The 27226-nt window shown below is 36.0% G+C and overlaps 1 protein-coding gene across 1 annotated transcript in view; it reads left to right on the top strand.

Moving 5' to 3' along the window:
• KCNH7 (potassium voltage-gated channel subfamily H member 7) overlaps positions 1–27226 on the top strand; it is a 449505-nt gene that overhangs the window by 307865 nt on the left and 114414 nt on the right. Inside the window, exons 4-5 of the mRNA XM_082465231.1 lie at positions 9202–9630; positions 22863–23077. Coding sequence (XP_082321357.1) covers positions 9202–9630; positions 22863–23077 — 644 coding nt within the window. The remainder of the gene's footprint in view (positions 1–9201; positions 9631–22862; positions 23078–27226) is intronic.

Raw genomic sequence — 27226 nt, 5'->3', positions numbered from 1 at the left:
TGTTATGGCCTCAGATGCCTCCTTAGCCTCTTCTCCCATCACAGCGCGCCCCCCAAGCCATCGCCGTCATATCCCATATTTCAGTGGTGGTTTATTGGAGCCACATACATTTTATACCACCTTGTTTGTATAACATAGTGTCCTCTCTACTAGACTGCCTTCGTTTCTCTAGCATACCTTCTCCAAAGGACCCTTTACCTGTGGAGAGTTCCTAATTCACCCAGATAGATTTTCCTGTTCTTGCCCCTGTGACATGATGATACCTCATACCTGTCTCTACTACCACACTGGCACATCCGTTTGCCTAGTAGACAAGAAACATAAATGACTAAAGAAGGCCAGGAATAAATATAGAGAGCAAGAGAGGTGAGAGCTGTGGAAAACTAAGGAAGCCTACCTTTTTTAAAGTAGCCAGGAACACTTAAGCTCCAGTTCATAGGAGGGCTGTTGTGTTTTCTTCCATATCCCCAACATTTGGCAAATAGTGAGTACCCAATACATACTTGTAGAATGTATAAATTTATGAGTGTTATTTTTATATTGAGTAATTAAGGGTTTTTTCCATACTGAATGCATATTAGTCAGTGATTCTCCAAGAGTAAAAGACCATCAGCATCATCTTGTAGCATGTTTCAAGTGCAAGTTCTTGGGCCTTACACCAGAACAACTGATTCAGAAACACAGAAATTCAGCAACCTGTGTTTTGACAAACCCTTCAGGTCATTCTGATATGCATTGGAGTTTGAGAACTACTAGTCTAAGTTACTTAATGGTTAGATAAAACCATAAAGATAAATTTTAAATGAAGCTAAAAGTAAAAATATAGTAAAATAAAGTTAAATTTCTATAGCATCTTATTCTCACAGTTATTTTCAAAAGTGTACTTTTTCATTTCATTTCATTAAGGTATTATAAAGGAGATTCCATTATCTTTGAAATGATTAAAATTATACTCTCCAAATCAAAAGAGAATTTTTACCTTTATGCTTACTAAAATAAAAGTTTGAATTACTCTAAAAGCTTCAACTGAAGCAAAGTCTATACACAAAAATACAGTTGGTAATTTAGGCAATTATCTAGCTAATTTAAGCCACTAAAAATGCATTCATATGCTTTGGACTCAATATTTTGAATAATTGACACATAAAGAATATATTTGCCTGAATAGCTACCTTACTCCCTCTAATTTGTATTTCAGTGTTCAGACCTCAAGCTAAGGAACAAAGAAATTTTCTGTATAGCTGGTTTATAAAAGGGCATTCACAGTGTTTTTGCTATTCTCCATTGGAGCTGAAAGTCATTCTTTAAAGATGAAGAGCTGCAGTAGTAATACAGAGTTTCCCACTCAGCAAGCATTACTATAGAAACAATCTGTTATTCAGATGAATTTAATTAAAGGCTTTACAACATAACTAATGTTTACTATTATCATGTGTTTGGAAGTTTCCTCTTTTTAAAGATTAAATTTGCTGTAGAAAAAGGAACCATGATATGGTTGCTGAAAGAAATCTGAGAAAAGTTCAGTCATAAGTTGCAATCAACTTTATACCATGTTTCCTCCCTAGGATTTGGGCAAAATACGTATTTCTAAGATCAAGAAAATTACTCATAGTTGAAAAAATATGCTTTATCCTTTCGTTAGCAATGAATGTTAATGATGGCCTAAATCAGCATGTCCACATCAGAGACCCCGTGTGCATACCATTTGGAAGAATTTGTTACCTAGCAACACCCAAATCAGGGACAGTCCCTATTCATACAGCATGTGGGTAACTGGCGTCTGTACCATTTGTGTTTGGAACACTCCATCAAAAGAGTCCCTGTCAATGTAATAACTGCATGGTCATCTTGGGTCAATCTAGGTAAAGGCGTTACTACTTTCGCACAACATGAGTGGACTCTTTAACTTGGCATTTGGAAAAGAAAGAATTCTATAAAACAGAAGCAAAATAGCAGTATGGTAGATCATACATTGATTTATTAAGCCATTATCACATAGAAATGAAAACTAATTAGGTATATATAATACTGATGTGCTTGCTTTAATTTCCAATGCCTCCTCATGGACGGATTTTAACCTGGGGTGGCTAAAAGCAGTCCACCAGCCTGTCCTGTTTTCTGCCTTATCTCCCTTATTCTAAACCTGTGTTTTCTGCTTCTTTGCTCTCATGATGACCCAGCTAGGTTGGAAGCAGTGTCTCTCAGACATCATCAACATTTGTGAACTTGTTCCAGAAGTTCTCTGCTGCTGCTACAGCTCCTATGATTACTCTCACTCCTGCTACAGCAGTAACTTCTCCTGATCTCCACACACGTGTCCTGTGCTACTGGGTCGGGACTCACATTGCTTCAAGATTCCTATTTGGTCTTATACTTACTGCCTTACTGTAAGATGTTGCTTTTTCTCTGGTATCTCTCGCCCTAGGAAATGTCCAAGGAGTCTTAGTCTTTCAAGGCCTTACTGACCACATCTGCTCCTTTAAAGGGTCCCAAATTTAGCTGCAGGTTTACCAGGTCGATGGACTCCCTGGTGACCTTTTGTTGTCACTAACACCAGGACCGCACTGGCCGCAATGCCCCATGTGTCACCCACTAATCAGGTTAGCCAGGTCAGTACTGACTTCACACTGAATTATTTTTTTTCCCCAGTCTAACAGCTAACTACTGCCTTCTTTGACAATATTACGGGTTACTCTAGCAGCCCATGGACATCCTCATATACTCCTAACACATTAGTAAGAAAGACATCTCCTTGCTGGATGCCTCTGTGGAAATTTCTTCCTAAAAAGAAAAGTCAGATATGTCAATTATCTTCCCTGTTTCTCCCATCAAATTTGATCTGCTGCTCTCTCTGACTCAGAGATTCAATTTATATTTCTCTGCACATCCAGAGCTATTTGGTTGGAGAAAAGTCCCACAGTGATTTTAAGGCTTCCAATTTAAATGTCAGACTTGTGAATACCCTGATTATAGAAAGGTACATTGATATTGATTCATGAATTCTTATTTTGCCTGATAGTAGCTGATAGTAGACTTAGTCAGATCATAATTTTTTTTCAGACCCCAAACTGGCTATGCTTCCCCATCTGTACCATAGGCACTGTGCCTCAGACACCTTCCTCAGCGTGGGGGCAGCTGCTGGAAATACTGGCCACTGCAGGACACAGCTCCACCCCTCATTGGAAGCTGTAGTCAAAAGCGAGGATCTGCATTACCCAAGGTCATGGCCCTTCCCATGGGGTAGCTGTAGCCAGTGACTGGCTGCAACAGGGAGATAAAAACCAGATACACTAACTTCATTTTGGCATAACTCTGAAGGGCTACCCCAGCTCCACAGCCCCCAGGAGGACTGACTGAAGCTTTAGCTACCTTTTCGTATCAGTTTTACTTCCTCTTACCAATCCTGCCTTCCTCTTTTCCTTATAGGCATACCTCCTGAAAACACTTCCCTAAAACCCTTTTGCACAGTCTTCTTTCAGGGATCCAATCAAGATACCTCCCGGCACCCCTAATCCTTTGTGAGGGGAAATATCTCCGCTCGTAGCCTTCACAACTTTCCCCCCATATACACGCACATATGTCCTCTCCTTACCCCACTATATTCTCTGATTTGCATGACTGCTGGAACTAAAATTTTTCTCTGCTTTTCAGTTTATAATTCAGCTAAGCAGAACCAAGCAGGAGTAAGATGCTTCTAATTTATATTTAACTGGATTTTAGTCGTGAAATTATTAAGTAGTCAAAGTTCTAAGAGTTTGCAGAAATGATGAGAAATTAAACCAAGGGAATGATTGGGAATTTGTAATTGTGAGGAAATTAAGTGATTGGGAATATATGGAGAACTTTTCAGACATAGTTGGTTTTCTGCAAGAAATATTACTGTTTCTAATATCCCTAGGTATATTCTTAAGTTAGAAAATTGTTTCATGTCAAAATTAGCATAATAGTTTTCTTCCAAGCTCTAGTAGAAAAGAATCAGCCCCCAGAGGAGAGAAAGAGAGAGGGAGAGAGAGAGACAGACAGAGACAGAGAGAGACAGAGAAATAATTCAGATTGATGAGGTTTTCTCAATTTAGAAAAGTTGGTAAAACCATTTTCTAAAGTCCCATTCCCACAGGACATAGGGGTAGAAATGTAGTTGTGATCATTATAATTTTGTGTGAACTGTGGTTAGTATAAATATACATGCAAAGAAACTCAAAACTGGAAGGAATATTAAGAGTCAACTAATCCTAGGGAATCCTAGGGGAGGTTAATGGAGGGGTTTTGGTTGGAGGAGAAGGATTTTGTTATTCGACCTCTGAGATCATAAAAAAAAAGTGTGTATGCATTTATCTGCATTATTTAGAGGAGAGAGTTATGATTCTCATTAGATTCTCTTGTGGATATTTAAGGACCAAGAAAGCACCAAGTTTTGGGTAAAACTGAAATTAAATCAAGGAAACTGCTATTTTCTTTTGATTTTACCTTGATTTCCTATTTGACCTTGGGCCAAGTATTTAACATTTATTCATATATAGATTGAAGTCATAATTACAGGCTTTCCAAAGAGAAAGACACTGGGAATATCTGTGTGCCTTCTTGGTTGAGATGTAAAAAGCTCTTAGTTAAATGTAACACAGCGTGTATGAAGATGCAGCTTCCAAATTTATTTTCAGCAGCTTCACAGAAGTGACATGTCCTGAGAAAGACATTGTAGTGGTAGTTAATTATAAGTTCATGTATGTTAGAAACTATCTCTCTCAAGTGAAAAATGGTGCATTTAAACAAAACTGTGTTCATGTAAGTAGTTTATCAATACTTATAATTATTTTGGGGAATGTGTTAAAAAATGTGCAAAACACCCGATTCTGTTGTTATTATTTCAGATTTATTGAACATTTTAGTAGCTAATAGGCTAAAGAGTATCTATTTTAGTTATTCAATTTAGAAAGCAAATATACTAAAATATGGAGACAACTTACAAAGGTGCTTTTTAATGTTAAGAATCATAACAGGATTATACTCATCTAAGTTTTATATTTCATGCCTGAAAGTGCTAACATTGAGCAAAATTCTCAATGTGTATTCTTTCCGGATGAACTGCGGTTAGACAACTAAATCTGTAATGCAATATAACATGGTCGTATTAACCTAGTGATGCAGAAAAGACCATCTGTACCACCTTGGATATGACTAAACTGTAGGAGCAAACTAAACGCCTTGTGTAGTCATTAATTTAAGAAAGGCAGTGAATTCTTTTAAGGAGGAGGGTAATGTAACTGATGAAAAATGAATAAGAGTAGGCATTGACCTCAGTGAATTGTAATAAGCTTGCAGAATTGATTTGTAAACTGCTTTATAACTCAATTCCTAGTGCATTAAAAACTAATCAAATGACTTTGATGCAGTTCACTGATTTTTTACTCGGCAATTTACTTGAGCATATAAAAGTTGTTAGTAGAATTATGTAAGAATGCTTGCAAAATAGATACTGTGATGCACCATTATTTAATTGTATATGCACGCAGTGGTTACTCTCATCTACTAATTAATCCAGAGTTTAATGCTGAACGTACTTGGAGTTTGTGCACTGTGTCCTGTCTTTTATCAGAACGATAAATTCTATTTCAGTTATATTTACCACTGTTAACTACTAGCACACAAATGAAAGCTTATAGTAAGAACTTAGCCTGCTTAATTCTAAAATTTTCTGTAATAGGTATTTTACATAAAATTCACTAGATGATGAGGAGTTTGAAAACACTTTTGTGTATGCTCTAGAATCAGAATGGTAACAATTAATAACCTCGGAAAAAAGGTGAAAATTAACAGTGTGTTGTATCAGGTATATAGGGCACGGTATAAAGTTTACCATTTCCGTCAGCTACTGGGTTCTACTCAATTAATCATTTTTGGTAAATATGAGTAAACACAATTCCAGGAGACTAAGATTCTCTAGTTAAGTTGGTCAGAGCAATTAAATATTTTAGTTTTTCCACAGTCAAAATTGAAGGACATTATCAATTTAGAATCTGCTAGTGGAAATTCATTGACAGTGCTCAGACATTCTGTTAGAACTGGGATTTGGTGAGCAAAATAGGGGCTCTTCCTACAGTCCACTAGGGGAGAGAAATGTTAATCAGAAAATCAACAAGTGTATAACTATGAGCTGTTATGAAAATTATGAAGGGAATGCTAATCTAGTTCAGAAGGAAGGAAAAGCTTCCCATGGGAAATGACTTTGGAGCTAAAACCTAAAGGATGTTATTGTAGAGTATGTATAACTGAATCACTCTGCTGTACACCTGAAACTAACACAACGTTATTAATCTACTATACTCCAATATAAAATAAAAATTTTTTAAAAAGGAAATGCAACAGATTTCCGTAAAACAAAACAAAACAAAAAACCCTAAAGGATGTACTAAGTAGGAAGAGTAAAAATTATCAAACACAAGGAAGCCCTGAATCTGTAAGAAGCACAGGCCTCTGGAGGAATTAAAAAGTTCATATGGCTGGATTCTAGAGAGCAAGGAGGAAAAATTAAGCTGCAGATAGTGGGGCTAGTGTTATCTTCATGCCCAAAGCAGGAAGTTACTGGGAGTAGTAAAAGGTTAAATAATAGCTGACATGATCAGAAGTTAGTATTTTTTAAAGGACAGACAATATGATGCAAATGTGGAAAATGATTAGCATCTTATCACAAGAAATCAGATGAACTGTGATTTCTTATCTCCACAAAGTGAGAGCAGTGGAGATAAGAGAAGTGAAAACACTAAAAAGATATTCAGGAGGTGAAATGAACAAAATTAGTGGGTTAATTGGATTCAGGGGATGGAGGTGAGAGAGAAGAGTAACTACTAGAATAGCCAGCAAGTCTCAGGCTTATACAACTAGACGTACTGTGATGCCATTCACTGAAAAAAAGGGCTGGGCTTTGAGGGATAGATTATGAGATCGGATTTGCTACAGGATTTTGAGGTGTCTTTAAGACTTCTAAGAGAAGATGTTGATGAAGCCATTAAAAATGCAGGTTTGGAGCTAAGAGAATAAGTCTAGGCTTGAGTTATAGATTTATGAGTCTTTGGGCTAAAGATGGAATTGAAAATATGTGTGTAGATAAGACCATCCGCTGGAAGAGTATACTCAAATATAATGCAGAAAATTTCATAAGTTTTGAGAGTGTTCTTCCATGTTTTAAAACAATCCTCAATGCATTGAGAAAAAGTTCATAGTAAATATATTAAAGATAATGGTACCCATGACATTTAAAGAATATAAGGAGGTAGATAATATTGTAGCCCAGATACACCAGCTGACAGACTCAAAGGGCAACATGTGATTGTAAAGCCATGGGGCGATGTGGACCTAGGCTACTGTAGAACAGAAACAAAAATTAGAATCGGCATTTTCTTGTAGACAATACTTAGAAAAGCTTTGAATTATGCAGTATTTTTTGAATGCTTTCTCTTCTCTTTTCATTTCTTCTAGGGGTAGAAGTTTTACCTTTTTATTTTTTTTAATTTATAAAAGAATGCATACTCGATGAAACAAACAATAAAGATATATAAAGAGGAATGCAATACATTATACTGATCTAGTCAACATTAAAACTGTGGAGTAGGGCTTCCCTGGTGGCACAGTGGTTAAGAATCCTCCTGCCAATGCAGGGGACACGGGTTCAAGCCCTGGTCCAGGAAGATCCCACATGCCGCGGAGCAACTAAGCCCGTGCGCCACAACTACTGAGCCTGCGCTCTAGAGCCCGTGTGCCACAACTACTGAGCCCGTGAGCCACAACTACTGAAGCCTGTGCTCCTAGAGCCCGTGCTCTGCAACAAGGGAAGCCACCGCAATGAGAAGCCCGTGCAGCACAACGAAGAGTAGCCCCTGCTCACCGCAACTAGAGAAAGCCCGCGCGCAGCAATGAAGACCCAACACAGCCAAAAATAAAATAAATAAATAAAATGTTATAAAGAAAAAACAAAAAAAACTGTGGAGTATGTTCTTCCACATCTTTCTCTACTGCCATGCAACTTATATGGGCAAATATAAGGTTTTATTATTTTTAATGAAATAATATCACCATAAGCACATTAAGCTGAAACTTGCCTTTTCACATAAGACTGTATTTGAATAACCTTCTAATCAAAACATATACATATTACTGTTTTTTAAAGAACATCATAAGATTCCAAAGTATAAAAATGCCACATTTATTCAACTATTCTCCTTCTAGTGGATATTAAGATTGTATCTAGTTTTTGTGCCTTTGTACAGTAATATCCTATAGATGAGATGGCTGAGTCAAGTGAAAAGTGTAGTTTTTCACTTTAATAGATATTGTAGGATGACTTTCCAAAGAATTTGTAACGATTTGCAATTCTACCAGCAAAGCGTCAGGATGCTCGTCAGCTTTCTTTGCCAGCACCAGATGTTATGTTTCTTTTTTTCATTTACTGCTAAACTGAAGAGTGGAAAATGATATTATCTTGTTTTAAGTTGCATTTTTTACTACCAGTAAGTTTATTAGCTAATATTTTCATTTTTAATATCTACCTTTTAATGTTTATATTTAGTTGCACTTCTAAGCATCAACCTCTCTGAGGTATGTTTAACATTCCATGCCATATTCTTAGACACTGGAGCAAAAAAGAAATCAGGAAAAAGACATTCTTATGTGTACATCTCTCTCTGAAACCAAAAGCTTTTCAAGAATCCCAAACAGAATGAGGACATACGAAATTGACCCCACTTTTCCCATCCACACTTGACTAGCAATATTATCCAATACAAACCTTCTAGGTATGTCAGGCCAACACCTAACCCCCCCTCATTCCCTTTCTTCCTCTTCCAATGCAGTTACATCCACTACCTCCACCCCGACATAATATAATATAATATAATATAATACAATATAATATAATATAATATAATATAATGTAATATAATCTTTCCTGTATCTGGCCCTTTTATACAAAGTATCCATTCCTTTCTTTCCTTTCTAAACTGTGCTCCAACCTTCAGTTTCCCTTTAAAAAAAATGGATGCATATTGGTCCCAGAGAAGTTTTCTACAATATACCTCATTCCGACTGTAAAATGACTTAAGTATTAATTAATAACTTTTTACACAGTATTTAAATATGAGTCAACAAGGTTCGTTTGTTTGTTTTAAGCGATATATCCTTTGTCTTGTTCTTTCCTGTCTGTATTTGTAGGGAAACTTTTCGGGTTCAAGTTCCCTGGTCTGAGAGTTCTCACTTACAGAAAGCAGTCTTTACCACAAGAAGATCCCGATGTGGTAGTGATCGATTCATCTAAGCACAGCGATGATTCCGTAGCCATGAAGCACTTTAAGTCTCCTACAAAAGAAAGCTGCAGCCCCTCAGAAGCAGATGATACAAAAGCCTTGATACAGCCCAGCAAATGTTCCCCCTTGGTGAATATATCTGGACCTCTTGACCATTCCTCTCCCAAAAGGCAATGGGACCGACTCTATCCTGACATGCTGCAGTCAAGCTCCCAGCTGACTCATTCCAGATCAAAGGAAAGCATTTGTAGTATACGGAGGGCTTCTTCCGTTCAGGATATAGAAGGATTCAGTGTCCACCCCAAGAACATATTTAGAGACCGACATGCCAGTGAAGGTATGTTTGTATTTTTAAAATATGGAAACATATGTTACGGGGTAAAGAAAGGTATTTCTTATTGTGTTTAATTTTAACATTAATCCTTATACCTTTGGAGAAGAAATGTGAGTAGAGTCTTTTAAAAATATGAGTTCTACATTCAGAGTTGTTACTGATTTCCTCTTTGAGCCCTAGTGAATAATTTGATTTCTTCTGGCTTCTTCATCCTTTTCTGAGATAGAATGATAACTATTATCTGCTTACTTTATGGAGTGTTAATTAATGAATGCTTAACATAAGACCTGTTTAGGTGATGACACTATCATCTCAAGCATAATTAATTGTGCTGCATTTAGTAAATAGTCAAGACCTGGGCAAAAAGAGTAGTGTGCTGTCACAGGACTATTTTATTGACCAACTCTCTCTAAAGGAAGAGGTGTATGAAATGTGATATACTGAGTGATCAGAAAGCTATACACTAATTGGGAGCAGGGAAAGGATAGGTAGGGGGAAGGGGCTCAACCAAAAACAACTTGACGTGCAAAGTCAAAATTCATTTATTTCTCTCTGCCCTCTTCAAGGTCACATTCATGTATTAGCCAGTAGTGAAAGTAGGGATGCTTAAAAGGCAATGCTAAAAGCAATCCATCATTAACATGATGACGGATAACATTTGTTGGATATTTACATGCGTGAGGCAATGTAAGTGCTTGACACACATTGATTCTCATATAATTCTCATAACAACAACCCTATGAGTTAGGATCTATTATTAAGCCCATTTTATAGATGAGGAAACTAAGGCTTAGATATGTTAAATAGATACTTGGTCCAAGGTTATAGAAGGTCAGCGCTGGCCTTCAAACCCAGGACTGGTCTCCAGAATCCACAATCCATCCATGCAATGCTTTTCTCCCTTCGCTCCTGCTCCATGAAACTCTGCTGCAAGGGTCTGTTGAGTCACTGAATCTTCTCTGGGGAGGTCGAGATTCAGGGTACCCATTGCATGGATACATTAGTCTCACTTTTCTACAGATTTGGGTTCTTGAGAGGCCCACTGTCCTTTCTGTGGTATTTATTCCTTCGAGAGCCCATCATCATCCATGCTGCCACTAGTTTTCTTTTTAAAACATATATCTGATCACGGGGCTCCTTAGTGTAGGGTACTAGACACTTTTCCAGCTCTCCACAGTTAATTTTCAAGCCTCATTTCTAGCCCCTGCAAGATTTCCTCCCCTACTATATACTCAATTCTAAACCTGCACAAAAATAATTGCCTTTCCCAAAAATATATCATGCATTTTCGTGCTTCATTTCTTTGTTCTGCTGGGAATACTCTTGCTCACTTTGTCCCTCCTCACACTACTACTCATAGCCATAAGGACCCGTTTCTCCTTTCCAGACCAGAAGAATTAAATGGTTTCACACCTGAGTGTGCAAGGCAGTGTTTACATATATTATAGCATTTCTTACATTCTACATTTATTCCACATTATATGTCTTGCGTTCCTATTAGATATACAAACAAATAATGATGTCGCTGAGAGCTTCTCTAGCACAGGAGTTCTGGCATAGTTGGCTCCACGGCCTTGGTCTCCAGCACAGTTGCCTATTTCATGGAAGGAACTCAATAAGCATTGGTGTGACATTGAGAGGATCGTGCTCATGAATTATGTTCCAGAACTACACCATCAGGAAATAATGAGTTATCTGTTCTGTAGTACTCTGAAATGTAAACCAGTTTTAGGATTGAATCATGTGGGGATCTTTATTTAAAGGGTGCAGTGAAGTAGAGAAGGCAGAAGAGGTGAAAGAAAATGAGTTGGCAGGAAAAACTTCAAAGAGAGACAAATCAATGTCAAAGAAACAAAAAGAACAGTTTTCTGTGAGATAGATTTGATGTGGTACAAGAGCAATTAGCACATCCACTTTAATCTCTAGTCCAAAGAAAGTCAAAGGGAAAAGGAAAATAAAATCAAGGACAATTTCCAAACTGGATCCTCGTGTAAGGCTCTACAGCATCTAGTCACAGCATGCTCACTCTCTCCTGACTAAATGAAATCTCTGAAATTTGATCTTTGAGCAATGGATCCTATGGCTGAACAACAGTAAATCCAATATGATCATTCAAATGACCAGCATATATTTTTGTTTGTTAGTCCAATCTGTGTAGTCATCTTTAGGAAGCATACTGACTTTTCAGAGATTGGCCTTATTGCCTAGAACCTGAGTTACAGTGTAATAACATTCAGAAACAATATTAAATGATACATATTCAGTGCATGGTACAAACTTTTAGCCTGTGTTTTGACAGTGGTGCTGAGTAGGTTAGATCAGATTTCATGATTTCACTTTATTGTTTTCAATTTTATATGGTCTCCATTTAGCACACAGTTACTGATACAATTATGGGAGAGGATGTGTTAATATTTTGGGTTTCTCAGTACAGGTTCTATTCAGGGACACAGTGTTGAGATCATCCTCAATTTTCAAGCTATGTTATTTTCAAAAAGCTGTATCACTTGCTTGCAGATGCTAATGTCAACGTCTGACTACCAACAGATAAATTCAGAAGGTATTTTGTACTTCAGTTTTAGCTACAAAATCATTAATTAGCATAGGCGAACCTATCCTTCCTAAAGCTTTATAAATTAATATACTTTAGAAACTGAGCCACTGATAAGGGAAGATGGAAAACTTTTAAACCTGATTTTAATTTTATGAATTCACGTAGCTCTTTAATAGGTTAAATCCCACATGCACGAGATTTTGAATTCAGATTGTTGTCTCTTCACTCAAGAAGAAAAATTCCCTTCTATATAGGCTATCTTTATAGAACTTTAAATAATTTGCAAATATATCAGTGCATAATATTTTACATTATCTTTTCATTTAATCTATATTATCAAATACCTTAGAACCATAGTTCTCAAATCATTTGTGGTGAAGGACCAGAATTTATTTTTCTTATCCATCACATACCAATATATTTGTAAATACAGTAAAAATGCACTATAAGAGAATGAAATTTTAAAAAATAGGCATACAAAATATAAACCCCAATTGTTGTATTATTAAATTGAACAGACGTAACATTACTCTGTCAGACTGCTACAAGACTCTTAGTGCTTACTCTAATTTCTGCACTTATAGTGTCATGGAGGAATAACAAGCAGATCTCAGCTAGCACCAGCACGCAGACCACATGCTCTGCCTCAGAATGTCAAAGCAGCATTAACTATATAATATAACTTTGGGGCAGTTGGTTTTTTGGAAATTGCAACTCTTTACATGTAATTTCCAGGTTGATGAATAGAATTATAATATTTAACTACTTGCTTGCAAGCAGTTATTACTTTACTAATGATTGTTGGCCTAGCTTCTGATGGAGATAATTAATTCTATGTAATCGAGGTCTCTTCCATTAACCCTATTTGTTTGTTATGGTCCCTCAAAAAGAGCAGAGCATTGACATGTAAGGTCACAATTTTATTTGTGCATCTCTATGTGAGGTAGTGTGTATGCTAGCAATTCAATATACTGCATTATTGAAATTGCTTCAATTGTAAGATTTGAAACAATTATTATATATCCCAAGATTTTAAATATGAATAGCATTAGCATAAATGTCAACAAATGTGGAACAGATTTTTCAAATTTTGGATATATTTGAATGATTTTAACATGACTTCATTTACATTAAGCTTGTTTGTTTCAAAACTAGTAATGAATATTTTGTTAGTAGCATATATACAGCAGAATCAGAATGCTAATCTCAAAATAAATCTGAAAACACTCCATTCTGAGATTTGACAACAAACCCATTATAATATAAACAAATTTCCTAAATTTTCTAGGTATTACACTGAGCGCATTGTGGACAACATAAATTCTTAAAGCTCACATTACCTTTAAATAGTCAAATATTTCACTGATTTCTTATAATTATTTTTGCCTAAGAATGGCTCTTTGAGTACTATTTGGTATTTTCAAAATGTACATTGAAGAACACTTGTGGGAAGAATGGTTCATAAAATTGTGATTAATAATACAAGTTGGTTTATTAAAGTAAACCATTGTCTTAGAAGCATTTTTCTATTAACATACTAGATTAAATATGAAAAACGTTACTTAACATGCAAAATGCTGTGTAGTTTTTCTTTGTAAGTGATGGCTGAAGTAACACTAAAATTGACTTCTGACAAGTTTGAAAGTTTTTGTCACAATTGCAGGCATGTGGGTATGGCTTTCTCCAAACAGTCATAATTATAAAATCTGGATCTTGGAATCCATTTAAATTAAGTGAGATAAACGTTTCACATATTTGAACACAGATGCTTATGATGGCAGGTATTTTTAGCATATGCATCTTACTTGGTTGAATAGTACAAAATGTTAATTTCAAAGATAAATTTTCATTCATTACATCCTGTTTTCTCTGATTGTTGTTACAGAGGTTATTCAGTGCATATAACATAATTTTAGTCTTCTTTTTGTATTTCTCTCTTTTTTTCCTTACGTGCTCAAAACAGACAATGGTCGCAATGTTAAAGGTAATGTATGAACTCAAACTTCATCATCTGATGCTTAGATTGCCCCTTTACTCGGCATGTTAACTTGCCTGCTGTATGCCCTGTTCAATGCAACATCATGCTGCCCTTAGTGAGCCCAGGTGCCTGGTGGAGACATCATGGCTTGATTTTGCTGGAGACATTGTTACTTTCTCAGCTGTGCCACCAAAATGACTATGAACTCCTTTTTCCTGCAAGAAGTATAAGCCTAGGTTGACAATGAAGACTTCCTAAATATTTGAATAATTTGGAAAGAAGCAAATATTAAGCTAAATATATTCCGGTATAAAAGAGGCACATAAGCCTATTTCAGCCAAAAAGAAAAAAGCCTTTTTGAGTACAAGAATAAATAAAAAATAAGCAAAGTGCTACATGACAGCATCACTTCACTTGTTCCTCTTTTGTTTCCTTAAAACTAGTTTCACGTTCCTGGATGGCAGGGGGTATGGTTTTAAGCTTACTGTAGTAGTAAACTGTATATGCATGAGAGTCATTTTCTATTTTTCTATATTACATTTCAATCATTTTAATTGTGTCCTATATAAGTCTGAAATCACTAGCATGACCTACAGCTACTGTAGGGTAATGTTTAACTGGGCAATACCTCTGGATAAATCTGGATTTGACTAAAAACTGGAAATTCACTTCAGTTTTTCTACTCTATTATAGTAGATGAAAATAATCACAAAATATAACAATCATATTATTCTCATCCAGTTGAAAACTTTTGGAGCTTAGTCCTTTAACATAGGCTATGCATGCTGCTGTCGGTGTGCATACGATGACAATGACTCATTTGTGCATGTGTGTTGCATGGACACGTCTCCACCAGTAACCATCATTACTTAGAATTCACTGTTTTGGCCTCTTCCGTATGTCACTGCTACTCCGATCACTGTGAAGTTTTGTATAGTGATTTCTCAAGTGCTTCCCTAACTAATTCAGAGCTGGTGATGATTATGAATTAAGAGTACTAGAAGCTAAAGATCTTTTCTGGTGAGCAGCGCAGGGTAATTTGAAAATAAGAGAAATCGTGGCAGCTTCTCCCCATCCTAACTTTTATTTTGTAAGCACTTCAAAAAGGGTCTATGCAGGGGACCTCCAACTGCAGCATGGAATTTCGTATACGTGATTATTCTATCCTTGGCCTGTCCACTTAGATTTCTAAAAGGGAGCAAATTAGTGTCAGCTGTGGGTAGTGATTTGAATTGATATAATTCAGAACCTAACCTCAAGAAACAGAATACAGACAGCTCTTGACAACTGGTCTGTGTGAAATATGACTGGCTTTAGCATTTAACAATTAGCAATAAATTATTAGACATTAATTTTCCAGTGATCTTTAAATGCAGTGAGAAATAAATCTAATTTTTCTCAATAAATAGAAAATTGAGCTTGCTAATTTTCCAAATTAGTAGTTCACATAGTTGTCATTCAAACTACATTAATTTTATTTTTTTCTTATAAACTAATCCATTTAATCTCCAACCCTTTTTTCCTCAATCCTCCATTTTTTTCTTTTTCTTTTTTGAATTTTATTTATTTACTTTTATACAGCAGGTTCTTATTAGTTATCTGTTTTATACATATTAGTGTATATATGTCAATCCCAATCTCCCAACTCATCCCACCACCACCACCTGCCCCCCGCCACTTTCCCCCCTTGGTGTCCATACGTTTGTTCTCTACATCTGTGTCTCTATTTCTGCCTTGCAAACCAGTTCGTCTGTACCATTTTTCTAGATACCACATAAATGTGTTAGTATACGATATTTGTTTTTCTCTTTCTGACTTATTTCACTCTGTTTGACAGCCTCTAGGTCCATCCACATCTCTACAAATGACCCAATTTTGTTCCTTTTTTGGCTGAGTAATATATTCCATTGTACATATATACTACATCTTTTCTATCCATTCGTCTGTCGATGGGCATAATCTTCCACTTTTTAATAGCAATAGTCCTTGAATAAAAATGAATCATAAAAGTCAGAATTTGGGATTAGGAAATTCTAACCCATTGTAGAAAGTTTTCACATATTAATATTTATAAAGTTAAACTCCTAAATTAGATAAAACATGTGCAATTTAATGTAAATGCGCCCTCCAATGTCCTTATTATGTGTTCAGGCTCTGATTTTGAAAACTATTTAAAATATATTTAAGTGTCTGGCTCTTTGAGATTTTCACAGAGCAATTAATATGCTAATTAGATATAGAACAATGCATTAGTGTGCTTTTTAAATTTTTGTGACCTTGTTACTAAACCACATTTAAATAAAAATTTTTAAAAATAAAAAACAAATTTCTACACTTCTTTGTATGCAAATACATAATTACAGTTTTTTCAATATCTAACTCAACCAAAAATAATTTCTTTAACAAAATAAAATAAATGATTTAGAAATGCGCTTGGAAGGTCTTCAAGATCATCTACCGTAGTTTATTCCCCTCAGGCAAGAGTATTGGCTAAATCTCTTGCACAGGTGGTAGAAGCATCTTTATCTTTAGAGGATCCCATTCTTTAACTTTCTTGGAAAATCTATTTTACTGCCTATTATACAAAGAGCTAACTCAAATCCTTCTTGCTGAAATGTAATTTTTTTCCCCTTCATCTATCCTGAGTGGACAGATACTAGCCGGTTACTTCTATTCTTGATGTAACATCACAGTGTAAAAACAGCAAATTGGTACTCAAGCTCTTCTGCTAAAATGGAATAATTTCCATTTTACCTCCTTTCTTAAGATCAATTTTGTTTTCCTTTAATAGTTCCCTTAGCACTCTGACTCTTTAAAATAAGACTTCAGAGATCCAAAATTGTAACCCATTATCAAAGAGTGAAAAAGTTAATTCAAATAAATTGCATATGCTATTTATATGTGTGTGTGAGTGTGTGCATCGTTTTTTAAACAATTTCTCTAACATGTGGGAGGCAAACTTAATCCTAGTGATTTTTCTGTTTATTCTGCCTTCCAAGTCACCCTAAAAATTAACCCCACTTACCCTTTTTAGTAAGTAAGTCGTTAAAATAATTTTACCCTTCTATTGCATCCACCTCTTCATTATCCCAAGTAACTCTGTATCCCACTGACAATGATATGTTCAGTTTCCAACTTGTCTATGAATCTGGCATATGAGTCAGAAACAAAACTACCCTCAAGATTTGTTATAGCTTTCACCTCCTCTCTAGCCACAAAACCTATCAGACACACAAAGGAAATCAACAGATCTGATACAACTTGAATCTCATATGCTGCATTGGCCATATCAAGTATTTGTGATCTTATAAGAATTTGCAAATTGATTTTCAATCGTGACAGTTTTCTTCTATAAAGTATATGTTATGCGCTGAAACAAACAATATGGATATTGATTACAAGTAATTTGGTGACTAATTCTTATATATTTTTTAATGTTAAACTGGTTACCTTATGCTTATTGACAGTGATCTTTTATAAAATCCAATTAATGAACACTGCATTTGCATTTTCTTTAATGTTAAGCCACTTCAGCAATTTAGGTTTTATTAAACTTTAGCCAAATAAACTCATGCTGTAAGAAATATTGTATAAAGACCTGATGATTTGAAAACAACCTTAATCTTTTTGGTTTCTTTCCCTCCTGTCCCATTTGGCTCTCAAGAGCAATAATCTTTTTTTTTTTTTTAATGGCATTATTATTTTTTTAAATTTATCAGATGTCCTTAGCTCTATTTCCAGCATATAGCTGGAAATTTAAGGAGAATATATTCTCCTTTAGCATTTGTAACTCATGATAAATTGAAATAACCTTATAAAAATTTTAAATACCTTTAATCTAAAATTCTTCCTAGATGTTGCTTTAGCCTCTAGCTTGATCTTTAAATGCAGTATATTTCTTTGTAGCTAGAACCTGGCTTATTTTATATTTACTCAGACACTTGTAATATATTAGAGCTTTACCCAGCTGTTGGTTTAGTCTTCTTGGTCACCTGTTTTCCATCTCCTACTGGTATATTAGAAAATTTAATCTGGTCATCCATTCTGCAAATGTTTCTCTGAAGAATATCAAGTCCTCCTAAATACTTTTGAGCTTTACATTCTTTCTGTTGAATCTACTATTTCCCTTTATTTCTGCCCATTTATTTTCTTTAAATTCATTTACTTTGTTTTTCAGGTTATCCTCCTTTCTTTCATTAGAATTTTAAATGCCATCTGTTTATGATCACACTCAGGGAGGCTGCCTTTCACCTTTAAGTCCTCAACCAAGGCCTTTCTGAATATAGACCTAGGAGGTAGGAAACCCTGCATTCTAATTTCTGGTCCTTGATTCTTATTCCATTTTGGCCTCCTATTGTGTCTCCTTGGGCTTACAACTGGTAAAATGAGGATATTACTAATACCTTTCTTAATTAAAGTGTAGGAAATTATTGTCATTAGAATTTAGACAGATTTCAGAGAAACCTAAGCTGACACTGATTATCTTGCAGACACTAACAGACCCCTGCATGTAAACGTCTGCTTCAAAATCAGTGGAAAATAGCATAATAATTTTTATTATACAAGATGAAATAGATTTTGAATGCCTTATCTAAGCATGCATGAATTATTTTGAGCAGTATTTTAAGTTCTGCTGAATTCTTTAAATGTCTAGATTTAACATTAAAAAAAAACCAGAATAGAGTAACAGTTTAGAAAGGTTTTCCACTAGTAAAAGAAGCTAAAACACAGATTGCAATAAAGTAATATTCTGAGGCCAAATCTTAGTGTGGTGTGTATTGGCCAGTGGTTTCTCAGCCCTATCAGACTAATGTCCCCTCATTTCAACTTTCTGTTATACTCGTTTTACTATCCTGAAATGACGTTCAGAGATGATTTAACCTATTTCTAAAAGATCAACATTATTCCTTAACTTTAATTTAAAGGAGGAGTTAAAAGGAAAGCAGTTTATAATAAAATATTTCTCTCAATATGTTAATGTTCAAATATAACTACAAGGCATAATGTGATAGTCAGAAATAAGAAAAAAATTTTGTTTTAAGAACATTAAAGACATGATAAAACAGTCCATATAAGTACTGGCTAAAATGATAGAGCAGGAGTACTGAGGGATAACAAAGTAAAAACCACTATTGGAATAAATAATGACAGATTGGACTTATTTATATATAAATTTTTAAAATAGTAAATAATCAAAATTAAATTATGAATAAAACCAAAATCAACTGGGGAGAAAGTGAGACAGTGTGATATCCTCAAAAATGAACTGGCCCTTGGTTTTAAGTGTAATGTCAAAATGATTCCCTATGGGATAACATGCAATGCAATAGTAATGCATTGCACAGGAGAAAGAAATCCCACTAAACATCAGGATGTATATTTATCCTCCAATACTTAAAAAAGACCTTGCAGACCATATGCCTTCATAAGCAATGGGAACTAGAAGATGGATTAGAAGAAGAAATGGCAATCAAGACATTATGGAGAACACAGACATAAAGAACAAACTAGTGGTTACCAGTGGGCAGAAGGAAAGGGGGAAGGGGCACGATAGGGGTATGGGATTAAGCGATACAAACTACTCTGTATAAAATAAATAAGCAACAAGGATATATTGTACAGCAAAGGGAAATAGAGCCATTATTTTGTAGTGTGGAGTATAATTTATAAAAATATTGCATCACTATGTTGCATACCTGAAACTAATCTAATATTGTAAACTGACTATACTTCAATAAAAAAGACATTATGGAGACATTGTGGCAGATCTATAGGGAGTTCTTAAATCATTCCAGGTGTTTATTTTTTACCTAAACACTAATATAGGCTTTTTTTTTGTTGTATCATACATCATTTTACATATATAGGAGATCAATAATATAAAGTATTTTAGCAGAAATTTTATTAATGATTTTAGGTGTGATTCCTATAATTGTCTGCAAATTTAATAATATTTGGTTCCAACATTGTTTTAAGAAGACTCAGATATCTTCATTTACATGTTTGCATGTGACAGCTACAAACACAGACTGTAACCTGAAGTCCGAAATTTTGTATTGGCAACTCAAATAACACAAGTAGTGTAGCTCCAAGTGATTTGGTTTTCCAAAATGGTGAACAACTTTTGGTAAAGTTATGAACAAAAAAAAGTAAAAATCTTTATTCTATATGGCACCTGTGGCTCTGAAAGTTTCAGTGTATATTAAAATATGTGAAACAAGTTCAAGTCTCAGATCATTATAAATAGGCTTTTCACCTACATGAATGCCCGTTGGGACATCCGGGTCAATTTTTCATGGTGAGAGAATAGACACCTCCCATCACTGTAACAAACAAAAATTCCCCCACAGATGCCTCTAGGGTGAGGTACTGTTACAGTTGAGATTACTTGCTTATCAGTGCAGCCAATTCAGTGGAGTTTATTTGAAGTGGTCACAAGGACAAGCAAAGTACATATAACACTGCCTTTCTGTGTTAACATCACAGATAATCCATATTTTTACACAATTTTTTAACAACTCTGTAGGCCATCTGCTACAAAAGTCCAATATATAGAAGGATAATAGAGAAAGAGGATTGAAAAGTGTGCTTAAGGGTTTGAAATACAATTTAACTATATACCTGAGCTCGGTGTTATATAGTCTCATGTAAATATCCCTGTGTGCAGTAAAGTCACCTAAGCAGTGAAAATATGACATTAGAGTTGGGAAAAAGACAATATCTAAGAAATCTGAAGTCCTAGAATATTTTACAAATTTAAATATTAAGATATAGGCTGGGAATGTAGCCATAGAATGATACAAGAAAGGAAACACTATCTAGGATATGTTACAAAAGTAAATTAGTGATGTGTATAGGAGAGTTTTACAAAGAATGGGGTTTCTCATAGACCTATCTGAAAGCTAGATTAATTTGGTAGCTTTGGGCTCTTATTTCTCTTCTTGTCATATAAATAGAAAAGAGAGTGAGAATCTATATTCAAATGAGAACATACTGGGAAATAAATGCCCAGAGAACTTAGTGACATTTTTTACATGGATAGACTTGGCCGTCATCATAGATAAAACTCCGAGAATGAACAGAAATTCACCTCAAGGAACACAGGGTTTCCTACATAGATAAAAAATCTCTTAAAATCATTTCCATATTTTATAATAACCAAATATCAGTATAAACTTTTATAAACGAATATAGTGTGATTTTCCTCCAGGGTGAATATGAACTAAATGATGGGCATATTTTTTTTCTTGGATTATATTTGATCTGAGTTGATTGACGGTTGTGGTCCAAAATACACAGTCTATAAATTTAATTTTCAAGGGTTTATACCTCACTTGGTGCATAAAGCACATTTTGATCTCCAAAATGTGTTAGTTTCATTCTGAACAGGGGATAAAAATAGCATAAGGCAAAATGTGCTGACTAGCAAGTTCATTCATGCAGTTTGCATGTTTCAAGCACTCTCCAGGCAGAAAGTTAATGGCTGTATAGCACTCGTGGGCTCAGGATTTGTATAAAAGTCTTCCTCATGCTAATTTTTAAGAGCTACATAATGGTATAAGTAATATTACCAATTGTATAAGAAACTCTTTGGAGCATTTCTTGACTCTCTATAAGCAACAGACAATAGCTTCATCTCAAAAGAAGATGTAGCTGGTCAGTGTACTTAACCGCAACTAAGGGGCCCAGGGTCTTGGCACAGTGCCAGATTGTCTTCGTAAGAAAAGAATGTGAGAAGTGACTAGCATTGGTCAAAGAGTCCAAATTTCCAGGAATAAGATCTGGGTATCTAATGTATAGCATGGTTAAAAAAAAAAAAAAAGATGTAACCAGGTGCTACCAACCCCAGACAAGTCTTATTTACCCAACTACAGTCACTTCAATTTTAAGTTATGTTTGGCAAAGCATTCTTCTGCTATGTTTTTTTTTCCCTCAAAAAGTGGTCAGCCTTAAATCTAAATAAAAGGGAAAAAAAGAAAAGAAAGATTTAAAAATCCCACATAGGAGCCAAATTTTTCAATACAGTCCACACAACACACACACACACACACACACACACACACACACACACACACATACACACACACACACACACACCCATACACACAAATGACATTTGTCCTTCTCAATGTTACCTGAAATTCCTGTCTGGACTTAACTCTTTTAGAATCTCTGGGAAACATCTCATACAGGTAATAGAAGCATATGAAGAACGCAACTGGCTTGTCACTTGTTATGGCACAGAGAAGGGAGTAATACGAATTGGAGCAGGCTAGACAGCTATTCAGAAGTTTCATGGCCAACATGATTGTAACCTTCCTTGAATAATTCCTAAATTATAAAAGTCCTTCCTTGAATAATTCTTAAATTATAAAAAAAGAAATTCTTGAGAAACTTTGAAAGTAGAATTTAGCCAATAATAGGGAGTAGAGTTCATTCTTTTATTCCAGCCTTTAATTAAAGAAGCCAGTTAACAGCTAAAGCTGTCATCTGCTCTCTGGGTGCACACCTAGGGCACCATCTTATCCTTGGATACTCACATGCCGGTCCATATGGCAGATGGTGAACAGGTATCAGCCAGCTGCATTTAGTCACATCTGAATCAGGGTCACAATGGTCATGGATTACTAACAGGTCATTCAAGACCATCTCTTTCTTAATTTTTCCTGATATTGCTTTTACAAATACTTTCCAATTTTTTAGGGCCTTTTAATCATATCAAGTCAAGCCTCCTGGGATCCACGTCGGATTCAAACCTCAACAAATACAGCACCATTAACAAGATTCCACAGCTCACTCTGAATTTTTCAGATGTCAAAACTGAAAAAAAGAATACATCCCCTCCTTCTTCAGATAAAACCATTATTGCACCCAAAGTTAAAGATCGAACACACAATGTGACAGAGAAAGTTACCCAGGTAGGACACGATTTTACTATCAATTTTAATTGTTTTTAAAGTTATTTTCTGCACCATAAAACTCATTCCTTTTCCTATGAATGACTATTAAGAGAGGTAAGCCATTTATTTGCACTCCAATTTATCTCAGATGTTGGGTGACCCTCTAATGTAATAGATAAATAAAACTACAGACTATGATTTTATCTATTACAAGACTAAGCAAAAATGGGCTGGCTTGGTTTTCTTGTTCCTTTTGTTGCAGAAGTGGTTAACCAGCTATTCATCATGTTTGGGCATTTATTGTTTTGCTGCCAACTCTTGCATTATTAAAGCATGTTTTTTTTTTAATATAATGGGTGTGTCTATGGAAGGTTTAGGCAACTAATTGGGATTTACTCTTAACTGTGGCCCTCTTTTTGCACTTACATTACGAAGTAGAGTCAGGTATAAGTCAGTGGAATTGGGGAAAAGAACTGTCTGAGTTCATGAAAAGTTAGAGTGAAACAATACATTTCACAGGAACGATATTTTATTGTTTTTTTAAAAAATATTGCAAGTTGAACTAGGGTAAAAATGTACTATCTAGCAAGAGTCCTGTTTTAAAGAATAGAGAAAAATGATTTGCATTTATTATATCAAAATACCAACCTAAGCAGTACCCAGCTTTTACTTACAATGCACTTACATCGTTGGGAATTCATGAGTCTAAAATTTGTGCCAAGTAAACAGTTTTTGTTTTTTTACAAACAATTTAACCTAGTCAATTTGCTTAGCAAATCTTTTTATAAACAGTCACAATATAAAGATAAACTTGACCCCAATCTCTATCCCAAGCATTTAAGATTTTACATTAATAAAGTTTTTTGTAATTGTAAACACTACAAACAACACTATAGCAGTTTGTAAATAATGTCTTAAATGGGAGCTAAAATAGCTATGTAAAGACCATGAGTCAGTTGTAAATAGACCTGAGTCGTCTCTATTTATTTGAGATGAGAGATTATACCTGCCATACTCAAATATATATTTTGATATTTATGTAGTAATGAGGCTTTCTACCCTTGGCATTTTGTTTTTCTTAACTTATACTTAGTAAACGGGGCCTAACAGTGGTCAATGAATAGTCTACTGTTATTTGCGTTGTACTGACACCGTTTTGATAGCTTTGAATTTTACTTGCAATTAACTCAAAAATTATATTATTTGTAGACCATAATCATCATATGGATATATAGAAAGTAAGAGATTTTAGAAATTGCACAGTAGACTGGTTGCAGATATTAGGGTCAGGGTCCTGCCAGTAGCATAAGTGAGTAAAGTAGTCACGGTAGCACAGCAGGTATGGTAGGGGCTACAGGGACTTACAGAGCCCAGAGTCCCTCCTGAGCAGCTAGCTGCCCCTCAGCTAACTGTGGTCATGCAAGAATGCTTGACCAATGTTTTCAAGTCTTCCAATTTTAAAAAGAATCTAGAAATCCAGAATTTAAGATAAACTCTTTATTTCTAAAAGTTGACAAACTAATTCAAAATGCTTTTATAGGCTAAACCAAACATACCTAAGGCCTGTGGGCAGCCAAGTTTGATCTTTGCAGAGTTTTCATGAGCTTGGTTCACTACAGGGCCTACCTTATCCTGCCACATTCAGCAGGTCCACTGTGCCAGGAGGAGATGAATGTACACATGGATTAGAGGTGGCACCTGTACTGGGAATTTCTGAGCCTGGTGAGAGGAAACATTTATACAAATAGCCCTAATGAAATCATGGTGTTAAAGAATACAGGAACACAGGTCGAGGGAAAGTAATGATACTTTAAGGGAGGAATTTTCAGAGAAGAAAAACAGATGAGATGGGACATTTAAGACGGATCCAGAAGGTTATTTATCAAACTGGGTAGTGAGTGATGTTTGAAAGCATAACTCAGAGTCTCATGCACTTGTGCTTTAATTCTGGCTAAGTCATTTATTGTGACATTGAGGCAAGTTTTAGTGATGACAAGACTTATTTCTCAGTGTTGATATAAGAATTAAATAGAATGATGTGTGGAAAGTGTTCATCAAGGCACTATGTACATGGCAAGCAACATCAACCATTATTCTGTTTATTAATGTTCTTGTATGACTTCCCCTGACCCTCCTCACTATTGCTGCAGGATCCTTTTATCCACACCCTGCCACGACCTAGTAAAACACCTGGCAGAGTAGAGTTTATGAAACGTTTACTGAAAGAAGGGCGGCAAGAGAAGTTGACCAAGCAGACAAGGGAAGGGGTGAGAATCCCAGGCAGAGAAAACAACAAGAACAAAGTTGTAGAGGCACAAAAGTCCAAGTGCCTTCTCACAACAAGTAGGTTCTTGAGCCAGGGAGTTGCTAGGCTGGGCAGGGGCTTGTTACAGATTGGGGAGCTGCTGGAACTTTCCCCTCTAGATGGTTCTTCAATACCTTTCTCCTCAAGTGCCTTGGGGGTTTGAGTAAAATGCAACAGCTGCCATCAAAAGGTGAGCATTCTTTTAAGGTCTCATGCTTTCTCTTTAAAATCCCTCTGACTTTCATATTTAGCTCCATAACATTACAATACTTGTTTTAACATTTTTTTTTTATTTTTTATTTATTTATCTATTTATTTATTTTTTATTTTTGGCTGTGTTGGGTCTTCGTTTCTGTGCAAGGACTTTCTCTAGTTGCGGCGAGCGGGGGCCCCTCTTCATCGCAGTGCGCGGGCCTCTCACTATCGCGGCCTCTCTTGTTGGGAGCACAGGCTCCAGACGCGCAGGCTCAGTAGTTGTGGCTCACGGGCCTAGTTGCTCCGCGGCATGTGGGATCTTCCCAGACCAGGGCTCGAACCCGTGTCCCCTGCATTGGCAGGCAGATTCTCAACCACTGCACCACCAGGGAAGCCCTGTTTTAACATTTTAAAAAATGTTTAAAACTATTACTTACCACTGAGGCCCACAACAAAGCCCCATAGTTTTCCTACAGTTTCTTATACTTCACCCAAATCATCATGGAGTGCCCCTCCCCACAGTCTCTGAACTACCCCACTTGGGGGAGCAGGCAAAAGGCCTCTTGAAGGTGCTGGAAGATTAGAACTGAATCTTGTTTTATAAAGGATCACTTTTTTTAACAATGTAAAAGATACAGTGAGAGGAAGGAGACTCTGGAGACAGAACACTTAAGTAGCTATGGTTCTGGCCAGAAATGATGAGGGACTGGAAAAAGATTGAGACCGGAAACTAGAAAGAAGGGGATCTGTAGGCTCGCTCTATCTTCTTTTTAGGCCCCCTTTAGCTCTTAGCAGCAAACCTTCCAGTTGTCAACATGTGAAACCAAACAAGGTGGAGATCAAATACTGAGACATTCCTCCTGCAAACGTAGCCTCTGGAAATTTTTTTTTTTTAATTTTTTTATAACAATATCCAGGGGAGGAACATGGGAGTTTTTTTGTTTTTTTTTTTTAAATTAATTAATTAATTAATTAATTAATTAATGGCTGTGTTGTGTCTTCGTTTCTGTGCGAGGGCTTCCTCTAGTTGTGGTAAGTGGGGGCCACTCTTCATCGCGGTGCGCGGGCCTCTCACTATCGCGGCCTCTCTTGTTGGGAGCACAGGCTCCAGACGCGCAGGCTCAGTAGTTGTGGCTCACGGGCCTAGTTGCTCCGCGGCATGTGGGATCTTCCCAGACTAGGGCTCGAACCCGTGTCCCCTGCATTGGCAGGCAGATTCTCAACCACTGCACCACCAGGGAAGCCCTGTTTTAACATTTTAAAAAATGTTTAAAACTATTACTTACCACTGAGGCCCACAACAAAGCCCCATAGTTTTCCTACAGTTTCTTATACTTCACCCAAATCATCATGGAGTGCCCCTCCCCACAGTCTCTGAACTACCCCACTTGGGGGAGCAGGCAAAAGGCCTCTTGAAGGTGCTGGAAGATTAGAACTGAATCTTGTTTTATAAAGGATCACTTTTTTTAACAATGTAAAAGATACAGTGAGAGGAAGGAGACTCTGGAGACAGAACACTTAAGTAGCTATGGTTCTGGCCAGAAATGATGAGGGACTGGAAAAAGATTGAGACCGGAAACTAGAAAGAAGGGGATCTGTAGGCTCGCTCTATCTTCTTTTTAGGCCCCCTTTAGCTCTTAGCAGCAAACCTTCCAGTTGTCAACATG

This window comes from Balaenoptera physalus (genome assembly GCF_965194825.1).
Source record: "Balaenoptera physalus genome assembly, chromosome: 6".
NCBI classification, from domain to species: Eukaryota; Metazoa; Chordata; class Mammalia; order Artiodactyla; family Balaenopteridae; genus Balaenoptera; species Balaenoptera physalus.
This window is presented reverse-complemented; position numbering and strand designations above follow the sequence as displayed.